Here is a 21,128-nt window from a genome sequence, read left to right as displayed (position 1 = left end):
CCGCAACACTCTTAACGGTCATATTTCACCGACAACACTCCAACGGTCACAAAGACTATTATTCACCATGGTATTTTTTCTGCTTTGAAATGAATCCCAGAAGAGGAAACCCCAAAAAGAAGGAAAAAAAGAAAAGAAAAGGGAAAAGCAATGATGGAGACGTGAAGGTGAAAGAGGTAAGTATTTTTACTAGTGAAGTGTGTGTGTCTGTGTGTAGTATAGTATACTACTAGACTATAGTAGTAGCTGTAGTAGAAACAAAGAGTTAAAATGAACAACATGAAGCAAGAACAATAGTAAAAAGGCTTTTAAAAAAGCTCTAGTTGGTTTTCTTGGGTTATGAGCTCCGAGTGATATATGTTTTTCAGTTTAGTTTGATTTCAAAGCTGGGTTTTTTGAGTTTCAGTTTCAGTTAGCATGGAGTTGTTGTTGTTGTTGTTGTTGCAAACCACAAAAGCTGAGATGGGTGTCAAAGTTTTTCAGGATCTCAAGTCCAGGTTTGAGAATTTATGCATTTTTGTTGTATGCTTTTTACATTGTTGATTGTAGCTGAGTTTTCTGTGGGAATCCGATGATTGTTTTGTGGTAAATGTTTTAGTGTAGTTCTTTAACAAATCTTTGATTCTTTCTGGGGGTGGGAAAATTCTTTTATATTAATTCTTTGTTGCATATAGTAACACATTTCTGTATCTTCTTTATATCGGATTCCTTATTTTTATTTCTTTTGGTTTGTTGAAAAATCACACACTCACTTAGAATTTGTCTATCTCTCTAGATTTAGTTTGTCCAAATTATACATGCAAAGTTTCATATGAACACAGAGGAATTTTATACATAAAACTCATACATTCCACATAGCTTGAAAACTTATAGAAACAAAAGAGAGATAGGGAAAGAAAATAGAGAAAACAAACTGGGGGTGGGTGAATTGAAATTGAACTGAAAAAGAAAGAAAGTAGGAGGGTTGTAGAGAAATGTTGGCTGGTTGTTCTAGTTCTACATTGGTGTCACCAAGGCATAGATTGAGGAGTGAAGCGTCAGCACAGTTTCAAGCTTGCCATTTCCCGACTTCAATGAGCACACAAAGATTGGACCTGCCATGTAGTTTTTCTCGCAAGGACACTTCAAGGTCGCAGCCTATTAGGCCTGTTGGCCTTTCTGTGGAGAAACCAACTGAATCCAAGACCAGCGGTTGTTCTCTCAAGCAGAATATCCGGCTGCCGCCATTGACTACTACTGCACATGAAGGGCGGAGAGAGATCAAGGATGAGTTTTGGGAGAAAGGTAAATGTTTGAAGAGGTTTGCTGCTGAAGGTTTCATTGATGAGTCAGTCATTGACAGGAGGGCAAAGAGGAAAAAGGGTAGCTGTCATAATGAGATCTCTGGTGATATTCATGAAGGCGGTGGTGATAATTTGAGTTTGGGCCAACTTGGTGCTGGTGAGTTTTGGTTTCAACCAAGTTTCGCAGGCCATAATGCTCCTCAACTTCCTTTCTCTCTCACTGCTTCAGGGGATGAAGAAAGGGTGTGTTTTGTGCCTGGTGAAGTGATATCACCGCCTTTGCCATTGTCTAACAATCCTTGGACCGAGTCAGTAATAACCGAAATCACTGACGTCGGGGAAAAGGATGTCGAGACAATCCATAGGCCGGTAAAGGAAGCTTCAGGATCGAGTACTTCTTCGGAGAGTTATAGTTTGGGACTTCGGTTAAACGAGCAAGGCACAGAACATGAAGTGGGCAATGGTTCAGGGAATCCTTACCCACATGAGGGTACTGGTGTGGGGGTTTATAGGGAGGAGGAGATCAACCATAGGGAGCATCAGGGGTTTGAGCTTATTCACTTACTTACAGCTTGTGTTGAAGCAATTGGATCAAAGAACATTGCTGCCATCAATCATTATATAGCTAAGTTGGGGGATCTTGCTTCTCCAAGAGGCAGTGCCATAAGCCGTCTAACTGCTTACTATACTGAAGCTTTGACTCTTCGAGTCACAAGGCTTTGGCCTCACATTTTTCATATCACAACCCCTCGTGAGCTTGATCGGGTTGATGATGATAATGGTACTGCATTGAGGCTCTTGAATCAGGTAAGCCCGATTCCAAAATTCTTTCACTTCACATCAAACGAGATATTGTTGAGAGCCTTCGAAGGGAAAGACAGGGTTCACATCATAGATTTCGACATCAAGCAAGGGCTTCAATGGCCTAGTTTGTTCCAGAGTTTAGCTTCAAGGGCTAATCCACCAAGCCATGTTAGAGTTACCGGAATCGGTGAGTCGAAGCAAGAACTAAATGAAACGGGAGACAGGCTCTCGGGATTTGCCGAGGCATTGAATTTGCCTTTCGAGTTCCATCCAGTTGTGGACAGGTTAGAAGATGTGAGGTTGTGGATGCTCCATGTAAAGGAGAAAGAGACAGTAGCTGTGAATTGTGTGTTTCAACTGCACAAGACACTTTATGATGGAAATGGAGGCGCTCTCAGGGACTTGTTGGGACTTATTCGTAGCACGAACCCTGCGGTGGTCGTCATGGCAGAACAAGAAGCTGAACATAATGTTCTAAGCTTAGAAGCAAGGGTGACCAATTCATTGAGGTACTACTCTGCCATATTTGATTCCATCGATTCAAGCCTTCCAATGGAGAGTCCAGTTAGGATGAAAGTAGAGGAGATGTTTGCAAGGGAAATCCGGAACATAATTGCTTGCGAAGGAAGTGATAGGTTCGAAAGGCACGAGAGTTTCGAAAAGTGGAGGAAGCTGATGGAGCAAGGAAGGTTCAGATGCATAGGGATTAGTGAGAGAGAATTGCTTCAGAGCCAAATGCTGTTGAAGATGTACACTTGTGAGAACTACAGTGTTAAAAAGCAAGGAGAAGATGGTGGGGCGCTTACTCTAAGTTGGTTAGATCAGCCACTTTATTCAGTCTCAGCTTGGACACCTATTGATGTTGCAGGCAGCTCATCCTCATTTCCTCAGCCAAATTGATTGTTTTTTCAGAGTACTATTTTGATTCCATTACATACAAAAAAGGGTACACAGGCATTCTTTGCAGGTAAAGAAATCTGTCATTATTCTTTCATTCTTTTGTTGCATACAGTAAATTCATACCGATTCATTTGTTTTCAGCACAGATTCTTTTTAGATCAGTCTGTAGTATCAGAGTCAATTAATTTGCTGTTTTATTATTTGATTCTTTATGCATCATAAAATTCTTTGCAGCAGTTTTTTCTATTCATTTGTTGTAATATTTATCAGAAGTATTGTATGAAAAGAAATTATCAGAACTATCAACAATTTATATTTATGTAGTTGGAAATTTATTTTCAGATTTCAATTGATTTCTCTTCATTCCTGCATTCCCTTTCATTTTTCTCGATTTTCAGTATATTAGTTTTTTATTAAAAAAAACTAAATAATAAATTATATTAATTATACTAAATAAAAGAGCTTAAAAACAAATTTTGGTTCTAATTACATTAAATAAAAAAATTAAACACAGAATATGAAAAAAAAAACAAAGTAATTAAACAAAAAAATAGAATTAAATCTTTCCCATTCCAAAGCTTGAATCTTTCTCCACGAAATATTTACTCCAACGAGGATGATTCTTCCAAACGATGGTCATTTCTTCAATTGGTACACCTTTAGTCTCAGGCAAAAACTTACAAAAAAAAATGCTCATCCCAACCACACATACTGCGAAGAAGATAAAATACCCAAACTTTAAATTGCAAAGCATGGTGGTAAAGACTTGAGCAATGCAAAATGTGAATATCATGTTGACGGCCACTGTTATACGTCTCTGAGCAGCTGATCGAATTTCAAGCGGAAATATCTCGCTAGGAACTAACCAACCCAATGGACCCCGCAAACCCCGCTATGTATACGCACATTGCTATCACCACTAGCATCGAAAACCATAGTGGAAGTTCACCTGGATTCCCACTGGTTCCAAATTTAGAAGCAATTGAAACGGTCATCACAAGCTGACAGAGCAACATCTGAAGACCACCTTCGAGGAAAAGGGTTCGCCTCCCGTACTTATCGACAGTGGCAATAGAAACAAGTGTTGCAGAAAAGTTGACAATGCTAGTAATTAATGCGGACATGAGAGAAGCGTTGTTACCAAATCCCATGCTCTTGAACAAGACATGAGCGTAAAACACGAACACATTCATGCCGGTTAATTGCTGAAATAAAGGAATTAAGATAGCAAAAATAAGCTGAGGCCTGTACTTCCTGGTTAAAATCTCTCTCCATGGATTTTGAACCAACTTGGCTGCCTCACTGGCTTTAGCCAAATCATTGAACTCTTCCTATCAATACCACGGATCTTTTGGGGTTGAACTTTAGCCTCTTCGAACTTGTCGCATTCGAGCAATGAATTAGGTGAGTCAGTGAGGAAAAAACAACCAAAGAAAAAGATCAAACCAGGGACAACGGCTTCACCCAAACTCAACCGCCAACCCCACCCACCTTCGATCTTAGCAGTAAAGTAATTCAACAAATTGGCAACTAAAATACCAATGGTGATTGATAATTGAAACATTATGTTCAAAGCCCCTCGATACTTAGAAGGAGCTATCTCAGATAAATAGATCGGAATAGACTGCAAAAAAAAAATCATTATTGAATGCTTGAATTACCATGCAACTGCAACTTAGAGTGCTATAACTATAGTGAGCACGTACCTGATTAGCAAATCCAATGCCAAAGCCAAGCAATACCTGATCTATAATAAGCATGAGTACGTTTTCAGCGAAGCCATTGATAACAGCACCAATGGCGAAAAATAAACCACCGAACATCATCGTCATCCTCCTTCCAAGACCTTGGGTTATCCAAGAGGCTGTCATGGATGAAAGAAGAGCAGCCAAATATAAGGAAGATGTAAACAAGGTTAGTGTTTAGCTATAAAACTTGCAGTATTGATCATCAGATGACAGATGGTTTAACGGATATTTCTTTCCTGTAAACTTTTGGAAAGAATTTTTCTAAAACAGAATCCATTGATGTAACACCACCTACAAATTTACACAAATTTTGCTTTGTTAAAAATTAATACTCCGAGCCATCTTTAATAATAAGAAGAAAAAGAAATTGAAAAACTCATTTTACCTGAAATACCAAGATCATAACCAAAGATCAAACCACCTGAAGCAGCAACAATGCAGATGAACAAGCTTTGGAAGTAAATTTTCCTGGATAATTTTTTCCCGAAGTTACACCTCCTCCACCAGCCATAATCTCTAATTGAGAAGGCTAAATCAAAGGAAATCACAAACTAAACAAAATTCTTAAATGTTGATGCTAAAACTTACTTTATATAATGTACATTAGACCCACCCTACTTCAACATTTGTTCTGAGTTTATAGTTGAAGAATAACTCTATTATAAATATATTTTTTAAGAATTGCAATTAAAATTTAATTTAACTTCCTCTACACAGATTAAAATATAGATATATATATATACGGATGTTAGATAAATCATTATATAATTAATTAACATATTAAAAAAGAGTGGATAAAAACTTAAAAAGAAAGAGTAGTTACTTATTTTATTTCAAATTTAATTATCCTCCAATATCTTAAATATATTTGAAAAAATATATAAGTTAAAAAATTAACATCAAATTAAAAAGTTAATATCTCAAATTTATTTGAAATATTTATAAAAAAATATAAATTAAAATAAGATTATTGGTTAATGGAATTTGATAATTATAAATATTTGGATTGTAATAATCGATAAAAGGCAGAAAATATAAAAAGAATGTGATAATTAGGTAAAACACAAATATAATGTGCTTCAACGATTAATGCATGAATGGTTCCTTCTTTTAAAAAATTATTGTCATTTATTTTAATTTAATTTTAAACTGATTATTTTCATGTGTGCTTTAACGTTAAAAAAATATATGTACCAATGGTATAATTTAACCAAAAATTTTCATTTTAAATGATGATTTAATGTTGTCACGTCAGCTTACTCATATACCGCTAACGATAATTAACGCCCAGTGATTAAAATGCTACAACACGATAACGTAAGTAGCTAAAACGTAACATTTTAAACATAAGTGACTAAAACGTAACCTGAGACAAACAAAGGTGACTATTTTGATAGTTTTCCCTTAATTTAATTTTAAATAATCAACTGTTATATTAAGTTTACCTTGAAAAACTATTAAAACTATTTGGGAGATATTTTCTATTTCTAACTTTAAAAAATAATTTTTGTTTTTTAATTTTTTTAAACTAAAAAACATCTATATCTATCTATAATATCTAAATCTATAGTTTCTTTTTATTTTTACATAATTCACAATTTGACTCCTAAAATATAATCACTTTCTCACTTTGATACTTTTTTTTTTGTTCCAATTTAGTATCTAAAGTATCATTCCACTATATATTTTGGTCTAACTTTTTTAACACCATTAAAAAAATAAGTGGCTAATAAAAACATGCCACATGGCATTTTTAATTAAATATATATATCTTTATCATGTATTTATATATCAATTTTAAAAAATTATAAAAAATAAAAATTCATTAATTCCATAAAACAATTAAATGTTTTTAACCCAAAAAATCTAACAAAATTTGTTGGTGTTCTTCATGTAAGAAAAGAGAATAATTAAGTTCTCTTGTATTTTTGTTCTCAATACTCTAAACAAAAACAAACTCAAAATTGTTTACAATCTACTTTAATTAAAATTTTGTTTAATTACATTTACTTTCCTTAATTTAAAATTCAAACCATCTTCCTTTTAAAGTTTCAAATTAAAAGTTAAACTAAACTCAAAAGATTTCTGAATTTCAGTGTCAATGGCCACCGTCGACCACCATGGCCGTTACTCACCAATAATCATTTGAGTCGAAATTTTATCATTCTCTTGTTTTTGCTCCCCTATTTTCATTTTCAACATTTATTTTTCAAAAGAACACTAGATTTTTGTAAATCTACAAATAAATCTTGAAACTTAAACACCAAATTTAAGTATTTTTCACCATCAGATTTTCTTTACATTTTAGTATATTCTTCCACTCTTTATAAGTACGAAATTGGACATTTTATGAAAGTACATGTATCAAATAATACACAAATTAATAGTTCATGTACCAAATTGGACATTTTCAAAGTATAAGTACCGCATTGGGCAATTTCAAAGTACAAGTACCATATTGAAAGTTTATAAAAATACAAGTACCAAATATGATATTATCCCAAAAGTAATTTAAATAATATTTTTTATGAAAATATAAAAGCCACTATGTGGCATTCTCTAGTTGGTTGGATTTTTTAACGTCAATTTAACTTTTTTGACTAGAAACCATAACAGAGGGTTATGAAATTACAGTTAGAAAATATCGATATACTCTTCTATGTCTAATACTTATATCTAATCGATTTAGTTAGTTGGTTTCACCGTTAATAAGTCACCTACTTGGTTATAAAATTACAAATATATCTCTTTTTAATAATAATTAATATCATTTTTGTCTTTCCATACTTCTATACGAAAGATTTTTTAAACAAAAGATTAAGAAAGTATAAATTCAAGGGTTGAACTGCGTGTTCAATTATATCAAAATACAAGTTCTTCACCACCCCACCTATTTTCATTATTAAATAAATTTTAAACAAAAATATTTTAAGCACTTATATTCCTTATTAAAATATTTTCTTCCACCCACATTGTGGGTGTGACAAAATATAGTATATACCATATTTAAGTACTTTGTTTAGTTGGTGTCATCCTTGACCGGGTCACCAACTCAGTTATGAAATTATAGAAATACCCTTTGCTTTAAATTATAATTACTATTATGATGATGTCACTTTATCTTTTCATATTTTTATATCATCTTTAAATAAAACAATTAAATTTAATAATCAAACACTTGTTCAACAATAATAAAATACAAGTTCGTTACCACTTACACCTATATTTATTATTAAATAAATTTAAAAATTATTTTTATCATATAATATTTTTCTTATCACCCACAACGTGACTCGTGGGTATAACAAAATCTAATGTTTATTAAAGGAACCTTTTAGGTTTATTAAATGAAAACATGTTTGGAACTTATTTTATCATAAAAACATAAGAATTAAATTTAAAAAACTTCCTCCATTTTTATGGGTTTGAATAAAGATTAGAAAAAAATGGTTGAAAAAATAATATTTTTATTGAAAAAATTACATAACGTTTAAAGTTTTTTTTTTAAAGTAGAAACAAACAACATTAAGCGAAAACAATGAAATCACACAACTCTACTTAGGAAATTACCATCTAATTATAAAATCTCTTGAAACGAAATTGGGGGATCCTCGAAAAGCTTCAACCCAAATTAATTATCATAAGTACATTTCGCCATTCGATCAGCAGTCATATTCTGAGATCTAGGAATGTGACAGATTATTGTCTTCCAATTCCTCTTAAGGTAAGTATTGATTAAACGTAATTCAACTAGGTTACTACTGGCAGCACTACCTGTAAGAACAGACTCTACAAGTAGTGTGTTGTCGCATTCTATCTCCAAATGCCTGTAACCTTTCTCCCATGCAATACTTAAAACTTCAAGAATCGCTCAAGCTTCTATGCGAAAGACCGTTTCCTTGCTAACTTTTAAGGAATACCCTCATAACCAATGACCATCTACATCCCTAAAAAACCTCCAATTGAGGTGTTATCATCGTTCATTGGCATTGCACCATCCAAATTCATCTTAATCCATCCATGATCCGGAGGAGACCAACATGTCGCCAATGCTATAACGAACGGCTGAATTCCTCGTGAACTCTGCGATAAATAACTCCTTGCCAAGTAATACTTGTAGCCACAAGATCCTGGACACAAGTGTTACTACTAGCAAAAACACAAGAATTGTGATTTGTAACACCCCTTACCCGTATCCAACACCGGAATAGGGTACGAGGCATTACCAAAACACATACACTTGTAAACGTATTTAACCGAGTTATAAAATTTCATCAAAATTAAAACTTTCAAAATAATTAACATGTTTCTATAACTTTTCCCAATATATCCTCAAAATATTATAATCATAATAATTAGGGCCCGCGAGACCCGATACATACTCATGCAATTTAATGCTTCATTTCCATTTCATTCAATTCGCAATTTCTCATGCTCATAATTTAAATCATATCACTAGCAATTTCCATTTAATTCACGTGCAATTCAATGACATCAAATTCAAAACTAATACGTATTTACCATTTAACTCAATGTTTATTGATTATACCATTCAATAACACATTTATGAAATTCTCAATTTAGCAATGAAAATATCACTTTAGCTTGAATAACAACATCGTCCTGATATAAATACACTACCACTTATCCATTTACTTTAATTCTTTTGGGCCCATTTGTCATTTACCATCCTTAATCAAATTAGGGAACGGTTACGGAAAATTGAGTACTTCACTTTCACTTTGCCATAGTATAACTATGGTCTTACGTATGATCACTTATCACTTGTCCCTGATCAGATAAGTGTAGCCACCTATCACTTTGTTTCTTGATCAGATAAGTGTAGCCACTTATCACTTTGTTTCTTGATCAGATAAGTGTAGCCACCTATCACTTTGTTTCTTGATCAGATAAGTGTAGCCACTTATCACTTTGTTTCTTGATCAGATAAGTGTAGCCACTTATCACTCTGTCTCTTGATCAGATAAGTGTAGCTAAAGCTATCACTTATCACTTTTCACTTGTCACTTGATCAGATAAGTGTAGCCGAAGCTATCACTTATCACTTTGTCACTTGATCAGATAAGTATAGCCGAAGCTATTACTTATCACTTTCCACTTGTCACTTGATCAGATAAGTGTAGCTAAAGCTACCACTTATCACTTTGTCACTTGATCAGATAAGTATAGCCGAAGCTATTACTTATCACTTTTCACTTGTCACTTGATCAGATAAGTGTAGCTAAAGCTACCACTTATCACTTTGTCACTTGATCAGATAAGTATAGCCGAAGCTATTACTTATCACTTTCCACTTGTCACTTGATCAGATAAGTGTAGCTAAAGCTACCACTTATCACTTTGTCACTTGATCAGAAGTACTCAAATCCGGCGTTCCGCTCAATTTGATCATTTATTCATATATCATGCTTACCAACATGTGTTAATTCATAAACCATTCATGGTATTATTTCATGCCAAATCATATACTGAATATACCATACACACATACTATGAAACTTTATTTTCACACATGAGCTTAAACCATGACCAATAATGCACAAAAATAAGCATCATTCATATTTCATCGTTTATGAGTTATAATCAAACATATGACCATTTATACACGAATCATTCATATATTTCCCAATTTTCCTCCTCCTCCTCTCCATTCCACATCCTTAATGTGTATAACACACTTAAACAATATTAACCATAATTTCAATATTCACTAACATGTATATTCAAAGCAGTTTATCCGAGTCAGAGTCACTAAATTATTTTTATCCGGAGCTACAGAGCTCCAAATTAAGATCCGTTAATTTTCCCTGAAACTAGACTCACATATATTCATACCATAAAATTTTCATAATTTTTGGTTCAGCCAAATAGTACAGTTTATTCTTTAAAGTTTCCCCTGTTTCGCTGTCTGACAGTTCCGACCACTCTTCACTAAAAATTAATTATCTCATTGTACAGAATTCGGATGATGTTTTAGCTTGTTTCTTCTAAAAATAGACTCATTAAGGATTCTAACCATATAAACTATAACTCATAATCATTTTTGTACAATTTTTAATGATTTTCCAAAGTCAGAACAGGGGAACCCGAATTCATTCTGACCTTATCTCACAAAATCTATTATATCTCATGATTTACAATTCCATTGCCCACATCATTTCTTTTATAAGAAACTAGACTCAATAAGCTTTAGTTTCATATTTTATTCATCCTCTAATTCAATCTCTACAATTTTTGGTGATTTTTCAAAGTTACACTACTGCTGCTGTCCAAAACTGCTTTAGTGCAAAATGTTGATTTCCATTTTGCCCCAAATTTCACAGTTTATACAATTCGGTCCTTTCTCAATTAACCCCTCAATTAATCTAATTTTCTCAATTAGTACTTTACTAGACATTATAAGTTGTTACACAACTATTGAAATTCAGAATTTCCACATATAACTCTATCTTCAAACTCTTTTACTATTAGGTCCCAAACATTCACTTTCTATTCAATTCTTTCAATAAAATCAGCATATGAACAATTTAAAGCTCTAATTTCATGCTAAATCATCATATACTTCCAACACATATTCATATCAACTTTCAACTTCTTTCATAAAATCAAAAACTAATGGATTTAACAAGTGGGCCTAGTTGTAAAAGTCATAAAAATACAAAAATTTCAAGAAATAGTCAAGAATTGAACTTACTTGTAATAAAAATATGAAGAACCAGCTTGAAGAAGCCCTTCCATGGTGTTTTAGCTGATGAGAATTCAGAAAAATGAAGAGAAATCTGGATAATTCCACTTGGGTCCTAACTTTATTAAGCAAATTTTGCAATTTTCCAATTTTGCCCTTAATTCTCCTTACTTTCTTGCTGATTTCATGCCTCTGCCGTCCAGCCCAAATAGACCTTGGGTCTATTTGCCTTTAAAGCCCTCTTCCTTTTATCATTTAAGCTATTTAATCATTTCCCAAAATTTTGCATTTGTTACAATTTAGTCCTTTTTGTTCAATTAATTATCGGAACTTTAAAATTTCTTAACGAAACTTTAATACTAACTTTTTAACACTCCATGAATATTTATAAAAATATTTATGGCTCAGTTTAAAATCCCCGAGGTCTTGATACCTCATTTCGATTCTAATTATTTTAATATTTATTTCTAGTGCACTATTCACTATTTCAAAAATTTTCCTAACTTCATATTTAACTTATACTTACTAAATTAATAATATTTTCTACCCATTTGTCGAATTTAGTGATCTCGAATCACCGTTCCGACACCTCTGAAAATTCAAGCCATTACATTTTTTTTTTCGTCGGATTTGTGGTCCCGAAACCACTGTTCCGACTAAGCCTAAAATCGGGCTATTACAACTCTCCCCCCCTTTAGGGATTTTCGTCCCCGAAAATCTTACCAGATGGTAGGTTAATGATTTACTTCCACAGTATATTTCAAATTCACACATGATTTTGGATTTTCATATCTTTTACAGATAATCACATAGATTCATAAGAAAATCAGGATAGCGATATTTCAGCATCTGAAGCTACACAAAGTATCGAAAAATTACAATCCATATAGAATGATATCCATTTTGATAACCTGAGTAGTTTTCAGAACTATCAAATATTTCTCTCTTTTTATATTGTCCTCATTTTCTAATTCATTCACTTTTCCGACCACATTATTATTCTCCCGTACACGAACTTCTGTAACACTACACTCGTAAGCTTATTCAACCAAAATCTCACAAATTTCATTGTAACATTTTACTAATATGGGGGTGAGTGTAGTAAAGCCTCAAATTTATCTTACACATAAATGCGCATAACACATACCATCACAAATAGCCAATTCATTACTAAGTTCACATTCTCAAAGCATTTAATAAACATTTGCTTTTAATCACTTTTGTTCTCAACACAAAATTCTAACTCAAATCACTAATTCACAATCAAAATTTCTATATAGCATCATAATCCAAATATCATAACTCATATGCTTGTATAATTATAACATTCATCAATAAAAAAATGTTTTATTCTTTGATCCATACCTTTATGAGTTTCAACTCATAATCAATACATTTTCACTCAAACATTTTAGTATTTATTTCTATACTATTAGAATTAACTCAGTTGAAAAACATATCTGTCTCATCAAGATAATTTTCGTCATAGAACAATACTGATAAGGGGGTGATGGTGAAGTCATAAATCTTTCAACTTGCTCTCATAGATACATATATATATATGATTTTGTATTCATCATCAATGTAATACCATCATAACCACGTAATTCATTCCAAGCAAATTAACACATCTATTTATTACAAATGTTTTCTGTCACTCACAATTTCACACAACGAATTTACTTACTCAAGCTCAACGTTAATATCTAATTAAATTCCAATACTTGGCTTCTATTTTACTTACCGACATTTGCCAAATTAGAGAACGTCTTACGGAATTGAGTACTTCGTTTTCTCGATGCCATAGTCCAACTATGGTCTTACACGTAATCACAAATCACATACCGATGCCATAGCCCAACTATGGTCTTACACGAAATCACATATCACTTACCGATGCCATAGCCCAGCTATGGTCTTACACGGAATCACATATCACACATATCACTTACCGATGCCATAGCCCAGCTATGGTCTTACACGGAATCACATAATCACATGTTCACATGTTGCCATGGTCAAACCATGGTCTTTTCCGTCAATTCATCACATATCACTGAACGAAAGTACTCATTCCTGCGTTCTACTCAATTTGACTTCCAATTCAATTTTTCATACTATTATAATATTCATGGTTTAGACATAAAACAAAATATCTTATTATCTTTAATTTAACAATTAAACATAAGATTCTATCATATGAACATACTAATTTCACTTATTCAAGCAGATGTACATACACACGTTCCATCTATTTAAGTAAATTTGCTTATCATATTCACTTAATCAAATATGTTGAGCACATAGCATTATATAATCACTAACATACTTGGATGAGCTTGTCACAACATAAACTTTTTTTTTTTAACTTATAGTCATCTCTTTTCATACATGAACACATCCATATCACAAATTTTTATACTTACCTTTCCAAATTCCAACATAACGTGAGCATATTTCATTTATCTCAATATCATTTTTAGCATTATCGAAAATAGCTCGATCGAAAATCATCTCTGTCTTAACAAAGCAATTTCGTTAGAGCCCGGAGATATCACATCATCAAGAGTAATAACGTGGCATGTATAGCTAGGCTCACATATGCTATGTTTGGTCCGAGAACCGACTAAACCGTAGCTCTGATACCACTAAATGTAACACCCCTTACCCGTATCCAACACCGGAATAGGGTACGAGGCATTACCAAAACACATACACTTGTAAACGTATTTAACCGAGTTATAAAATTTCATCAAAATTAAAACTTTCAAAATAATTAACATGTTTCTATAACTTTTCCCAATATATCCTCAAAATATTATAATCATAATAATTAGGGCCCGCGAGACCCGATACATACTCATGCAATTTAATGCTTCATTTCCATTTCATTCAATTCGCAATTTCTCATGCTCATAATTTAAATCATATCACTAGCAATTTCCATTTAATTCACGTGCAATTCAATGACATCAAATTCAAAACTAATACGTATTTACCATTTAACTCAATGTTTATTGATTATACCATTCAATAACACATTTATGAAATTCTCAATTTAGCAATGAAAATATCACTTTAGTTTGAATAACAACATCGTCCTGATATAAATACACTACCACTTATCCATTTACTTTAATTCTTTTGGGCCCATTTGTCATTTACCATCCTTAATCAAATTAGGGAACGGTTACGGAAAATTGAGTACTTCACTTTCACTTTGCCATAGTATAACTATGGTCTTACGTATGATCACTTATCACTTGTCCCTGATCAGATAAGTGTAGCCACCTATCACTTTGTTTCTTGATCAGATAAGTGTAGCCACTTATCACTTTGTTTCTTGATCAGATAAGTGTAGCCACCTATCACTTTGTTTCTTGATCAGATAAGTGTAGCCACTTATCACTTTGTTTCTTGATCAGATAAGTGTAGCCACTTATCACTCTGTCTCTTGATCAGATAAGTGTAGCTAAAGCTATCACTTATCACTTTTCACTTGTCACTTGATCAGATAAGTGTAGCCGAAGCTATCACTTATCACTTTGTCACTTGATCAGATAAGTATAGCCGAAGCTATTACTTATCACTTTCCACTTGTCACTTGATCAGATAAGTGTAGCTAAAGCTACCACTTATCACTTTGTCACTTGATCAGATAAGTATAGCCGAAGCTATTACTTATCACTTTTCACTTGTCACTTGATCAGATAAGTGTAGCTAAAGCTACCACTTATCACTTTGTCACTTGATCAGATAAGTATAGCCGAAGCTATTACTTATCACTTTCCACTTGTCACTTGATCAGATAAGTGTAGCTAAAGCTACCACTTATCACTTTGTCACTTGATCAGAAGTACTCAAATCCGGCGTTCCGCTCAATTTGATCATTTATTCATATATCATGCTTACCAACATGTGTTAATTCATAAACCATTCATGGTATTATTTCATGCCAAATCATATACTGAATATACCATACACACATACTATGAAACTTTATTTTCACACATGAGCTTAAACCATGACCAATAATGCACAAAAATAAGCATCATTCATATTTCATCGTTTATGAGTTATAATCAAACATATGACCATTTATACACGAATCATTCATATATTTCCCAATTTTCCTCCTCCTCCTCTCCATTCCACATCCTTAATGTGTATAACACACTTAAACAATATTAACCATAATTTCAATATTCACTAACATGTATATTCAAAGCAGTTTATCCGAGTCAGAGTCACTAAATTATTTTTATCCGGAGCTACAGAGCTCCAAATTAAGATCCGTTAATTTTCCCTGAAACTAGACTCACATATATTCATACCATAAAATTTTCATAATTTTTGGTTCAGCCAAATAGTACAGTTTATTCTTTAAAGTTTCCCCTGTTTCGCTGTCTGACAGTTCCGACCACTCTTCACTAAAAATTAATTATCTCATTGTACAGAATTCGGATGATGTTTTAGCTTGTTTCTTCTAAAAATAGACTCATTAAGGATTCTAACCATATAAACTATAACTCATAATCATTTTTGTACAATTTTTAATGATTTTCCAAAGTCAGAACAGGGGAACCCGAATTCATTCTGACCTTGTCTCACAAAATCTATTATATCTCATGATTTACAATTCCATTGCCCACATCATTTCTTTTATAAGAAACTAGACTCAATAAGCTTTAGTTTCATATTTTATTCATCCTCTAATTCAATCTCTACAATTTTTGGTGATTTTTCAAAGTTACACTACTGCTGCTGTCCAAAACTGCTTTAGTGCAAAATGTTGATTTCCATTTTGCCCCAAATTTCACAGTTTATACAATTCGGTCCTTTCTCAATTAACCCCTCAATTAATCTAATTTTCTCAATTAGTACTTTACTAGACATTATAAGTTGTTACACAACTATTGAAATTCAGAATTTCCACATATAACTCTATCTTCAAACTCTTTTACTATTAGGTCCCAAACATTCACTTTCTATTCAATTCTTTCAATAAAATCAGCATATGAACAATTTAAAGCTCTAATTTCATGCTAAATCATCATATACTTCCAACACATATTCATATCAACTTTCAACTTCTTTCATAAAATCAAAAACTAATGGATTTAACAAGTGGGCCTAGTTGTAAAAGTCATAAAAATACAAAAATTTCAAGAAATAGTCAAGAATTGAACTTACTTGTAATAAAAATATGAAGAACCAGCTTGAAGAAGCCCTTCCATGGTGTTTTAGCTGATGAGAATTCAGAAAAATGAAGAGAAATCTGGATAATTCCACTTGGGTCCTAACTTTATTAAGCAAATTTTGCAATTTTCCAATTTTGCCCTTAATTCTCCTTACTTTCTTGCTGATTTCATGCCTCTGCCGTCCAGCCCAAATAGACCTTGGGTCTATTTGCCTTTAAAGCCCTCTTCCTTTTATCATTTAAGCTATTTAATCATTTCCCAAAATTTTGCATTTGTTACAATTTAGTCCTTTTTGTTCAATTAATTATCGGAACTTTAAAATTTCTTAACGAAACTTTAATACTAACTTTTTAACACTCCATGAATATTTATAAAAATATTTATGGCTCAGTTTAAAATCCCCGAGGTCTTGATACCTCATTTCGATTCTAATTATTTTAATATTTATTTCTAGTGCACTATTCACTATTTTAAAAATTTTCCTAACTTCATATTTAACTTATACTTACTAAATTAATAATATTTTCTACCCATTTGTCGAATTTAGTGATCTCGAATCACCGTTCCGACACCTCTGAAAATTCAAGCCATTACATTTTTTTTTTTCGTCGGATTTGTGGTCCCGAAACCACTGTTCCGACTAAGCCTAAAATCGGGCTATTACATGATTCTTCCATAGCAACCAACAAATAATAGGAAAAAAAAAAAGAATGCCATTCAAAATCTTCTTTCCGCCACTTCATGGTATTTCTCAAATTTCACAAGAGCCAATTATTATGCGATAACGAAAAAAATGTTTCCCGAACAGACACCAGTAGAATAGAAAGCCAAATAGATTTTATTATAAAGTTTAATTATATTTCGTACTTAATTTTAATTAATATACCAAATAGATTTTATAACTTAAATTTAATACTTAATTTGTTTTTATACTTTACTTTCCAACACTTAATTTTTTTAGGACTTGATTTTTTAATTTATCAAACAACGCATAAGACATTTTATTTAAAGGGATAAGGCAAAAATTAGTGTTGAACTTGGTGGACCAAAATTAGGAAAAATTATCAAGTTCTAGAAATAATGTGGACAAAAACAATTGAAATTAAGGATGTATTTGATAAACTGAAAAGTTAAGTACATGAAAACTAAGTACTGAAATTTTACTGTTAAATTTTATAAGTATTGTTTAGAAAATTATTTGGTATGTAAATGTGTAAATATAAGTACTAAATATAATTACGTCATTTGATAAGAGTAAATATTGATTTTTTAAAATAAATATTTGTTTTTAATTTTAAACCAATTAATATAAGTTTATATATTATTTTGGATAGTTTTGGTTGAAAGATAAATATAGTAATTTAAATATTTTCTAAGTTAAGTGGTAAGTGATTTTCTAATTATTTATCTTATTCGACATTTTTCTTTGAAAACTTTAAATTAAGTAAAAAATTAAAATCGCTATCAAACACATTAAATATTAAAATATAATAAAATAAATTTATTATTCAAAACATTTAAAATATTAAATATTTATAGATTAAATCCCATATTTAATTACTGCCCACATTATTAACATTTTGGTGTTCTTTTCTCATGTGATTTTCTCTTTTTCTTTAACCAAAAAATTCTTAAAAATAATAACCTTATGAAATTTGACATTTTTTTTAAGAATTTAATAAAATAGAAACATTTAAACTAAGTTCATTTAACAAGATTCAACTTTGGTTATCATTAAATGACTTTTTTATGGCAAAGGGCAAATTAAAGTGCATATTTAGGTGTAATGAAAGTGTATAGCTTTATTAAATAAAGTGACCATATTAGTTTTTTATTAAAAAGATCGAGTAATAAATTATATTAATTAATTTTTATATCATTGAAATTCTATTAATGAACACACACAAAAAAAAACAATTACAACTGGGAAAAAAATAGAGTTTAATTCTAATTCTAATTCTAATTAACACTATAAAAGAGATTAAAAAACAAATTTTGATGCTAATTACATTAAATAAAAATTAAATAAAAAATTAAAGCTTTCCCATTTCACAGCTTAAATCTTTCTGGACGAAATACTTACTCCAACGAGGATGATTCTTCCAAACAGTAGTCATTTCTTCAATAGGTACTCCTTTGGTCTCAGGCAAAAACTTGTAAATAAAAATGCTCATCCCAACCACACATACTGCGAAGAAGATAAAAAGACCAAACTTTAAATTGCAAAGCATGGTGGTAAAGACTTGAGCAATACAAAATGTGAATATCATGTTGACCGCCACTGTTATACTCTGAGCAGCTGATCGAATTTCAAGCGGAAATATCTCGCTAGGAACTAGCCAACCCAATGGACCCCATGACCACGCAAACCCCGCTATGTATACGCACATTGCTATCACCACTAGCATCGAAAACCATAATGGAAGTTCACCTGGGTTCCCACTGGTTCCAAATTTAGAAGCAATTGAAACGGTCATCACAAACTGACAGAGCAACATTTGAAGACCACCTTCGAGGAAAAGGGTTCGCCTCCCGTACTTATCGACAGTGGCAATGGAAACAAGTGTTGCAAAAAAGTTGACAACGCTAGTGATTAATGCGGACATGAGGGAAGCGTTGTTACCAAATCCCATGCTCTTGAACAAGACAGGAGCATAAAACACGAACACGTTCATGCCGGTTAATTGCTGAAATAAAGGAATTAACACAGCAAAAATGAGCTGAGGCCTGTACTTCCTGGTTAAAATCTCTCTCCATGGATTTTGAACCAACTTGGCTGCCTCACTGGCTTTAGCCAAATCATTGAACTCTTCCTCCACATTATCAATACCACGGATCTTTTGGAGTTGAACTTTAGCCTCTTCAAACTTGTTACGTTCAAGCAATGAATTGGGTGAGTCAGTGAGGAAAAAACAACCAAAGAAAAAGACCAAACCAGGGACAACGGCTCCACCCAAGCTCAACCGCCAACCCCACCCACCTTCGATCTTAGCAGTGAAGTAATTCAACAAATTGGCAATTAAAATACCAATGGTGATTGATAATTGAAACATTATGTTCATCGCCCCTCGGTACTTAAAGGGAGCTATCTCAGATAAATAAATCGGAACAGACTGCAAAAAAAAAAATCATTATTGAATGCTTGGATTACCATACAACTGCAATTTATAATGCTAATTAAACTATAGTGAGAACGCACCTGATTAGCAAATCCAATGCCGAAGCCAAGCAATACCCTACCTATAATAAGCATGAGTACGTTTTCAGCGAAACCATTGATAACAGCACCAATGGCGAAAAATAAACCACCTAACATCATCGTCATCCTCCTACCAAGACCTCGGGTTATCCGAGAGGCTGTCATGGATGAGAGAAGAGCAGCCAAATATAAGGAAGATGTAAACAACGTTAGTGTTTGACTATCAAACTTGCAATATTGATCATCAGATGGTTTAACAGATATTTCTTTCCTGTAAACTTTTGGAAAGAATTTCTCTAAAAAGGAATCCATCGATGTAACACCACCTGCAAATTTACATAAATTTTGCTTTGTTAAAAATTGATATTCCAAGCCATCTTTAATAATAAGAAGAAATTGAAATTGAAAAAATTATTTTACCTGAAATACCAAGATCATAACCAAAGATTAAACCCCCTGAAGCAGCAACAATACAGGTGAAAAAAACTTTGGAAGTAAATTTTCCCGGATAATTTTTCCCGGAACCAGAAGTTACACCTCCTCCACCAGCCATACTCTCTAATTCACAAGGCTAAATCAAAGAAAATCACAAACTAAATTTTTTTTCTTAAATGTTAATTCTAAAACTTCCTTTATATAATGTACATTAAACTCACCCTACTTCAACATTTTTTCTGAGTTTGAATAATGGTTGAAGAATAACTCTATTATAAATATATTTTTTAAGAATTACAGTTAAAATTTAATTTAACTTCCTAATTAATATATATATATATAAGGATATTAGATAAATCATTATCTAATTAATTAATATATTAGAAAACAGTGGATAAGAAGGAAAGAATAGTTTGGGGGCTAATTAAAATTTGGGACTGTGTTTTCGAATAAAAAATTTATTAAAATACATTAGTAGTCACCACTCATTTTTTTTATTGAATTATGAAAAATTATAAAATGATCTAAAGTATTTAATTTTGTCTTTTTTGATCACCCAATTATCTTGTATTTTTTGTTTTTTTTTTATTTTACGTTAGCTAACCGGTAATAAAAAAAGACAAAATTAAGTTACTATTTTGTAATTTTTTATAATTTGATGACAAAAAAAATCATAGTCAGATGACTTCTACTGTAATTTACCCAAATTTTATTAATGGTACCTTCAAATATATATTTTAATGGATAATGTAACAGTCATAGCTAAGCTGTTTCCAATAAAACTATTTAATTGAATTTAAGGGTATATACATTCTTTTTAAGGAGAAATTATCTCCACACTAGAGATTTTAA

At 32.1% G+C, this 21,128-nt stretch overlaps 2 protein-coding genes and 1 pseudogene across 2 annotated transcripts; 1 reads left to right on the top strand and 2 right to left on the bottom strand.

Annotated features, from left to right (window-relative positions):
* Window positions 1–3,336, top strand: LOC107944574 (scarecrow-like protein 28). Its single transcript, XM_016878387.2, has 2 exons — window positions 1–176; window positions 407–3,336. The coding sequence occupies exon 2, from the start codon at window positions 975–977 to the stop codon at window positions 2,985–2,987; it is 2,013 nt and encodes a 670-aa protein (XP_016733876.2). The 5' UTR covers window positions 1–176; window positions 407–974; the 3' UTR covers window positions 2,988–3,336.
* Window positions 3,337–3,450: 114 nt separating this feature from the next.
* LOC107947656 (sugar transport protein 1-like) lies at window positions 3,451–5,439 on the bottom strand (annotated as a pseudogene).
* Window positions 5,440–18,469: 13,030 nt separating this feature from the next.
* On the bottom strand, window positions 18,470–20,496 carry LOC107947655 (sugar carrier protein C). Its single transcript, XM_016882239.2, has 3 exons — window positions 20,262–20,496; window positions 19,842–20,167; window positions 18,470–19,755 (listed from the first exon to the last, which is right to left on the bottom strand). The coding sequence occupies exons 1-3, from the start codon at window positions 20,392–20,394 to the stop codon at window positions 18,676–18,678; spliced, it is 1,539 nt and encodes a 512-aa protein (XP_016737728.2). The 5' UTR covers window positions 20,395–20,496; the 3' UTR covers window positions 18,470–18,675.
* Between the last annotated feature and the right edge of the window lie 632 nt (window positions 20,497–21,128).

This window comes from Gossypium hirsutum, chromosome D12 (genome assembly GCF_007990345.1).
Source record: "Gossypium hirsutum isolate 1008001.06 chromosome D12, Gossypium_hirsutum_v2.1, whole genome shotgun sequence".
Taxonomy (NCBI): domain Eukaryota; kingdom Viridiplantae; phylum Streptophyta; class Magnoliopsida; order Malvales; family Malvaceae; genus Gossypium; species Gossypium hirsutum.
This window is presented reverse-complemented; position numbering and strand designations above follow the sequence as displayed.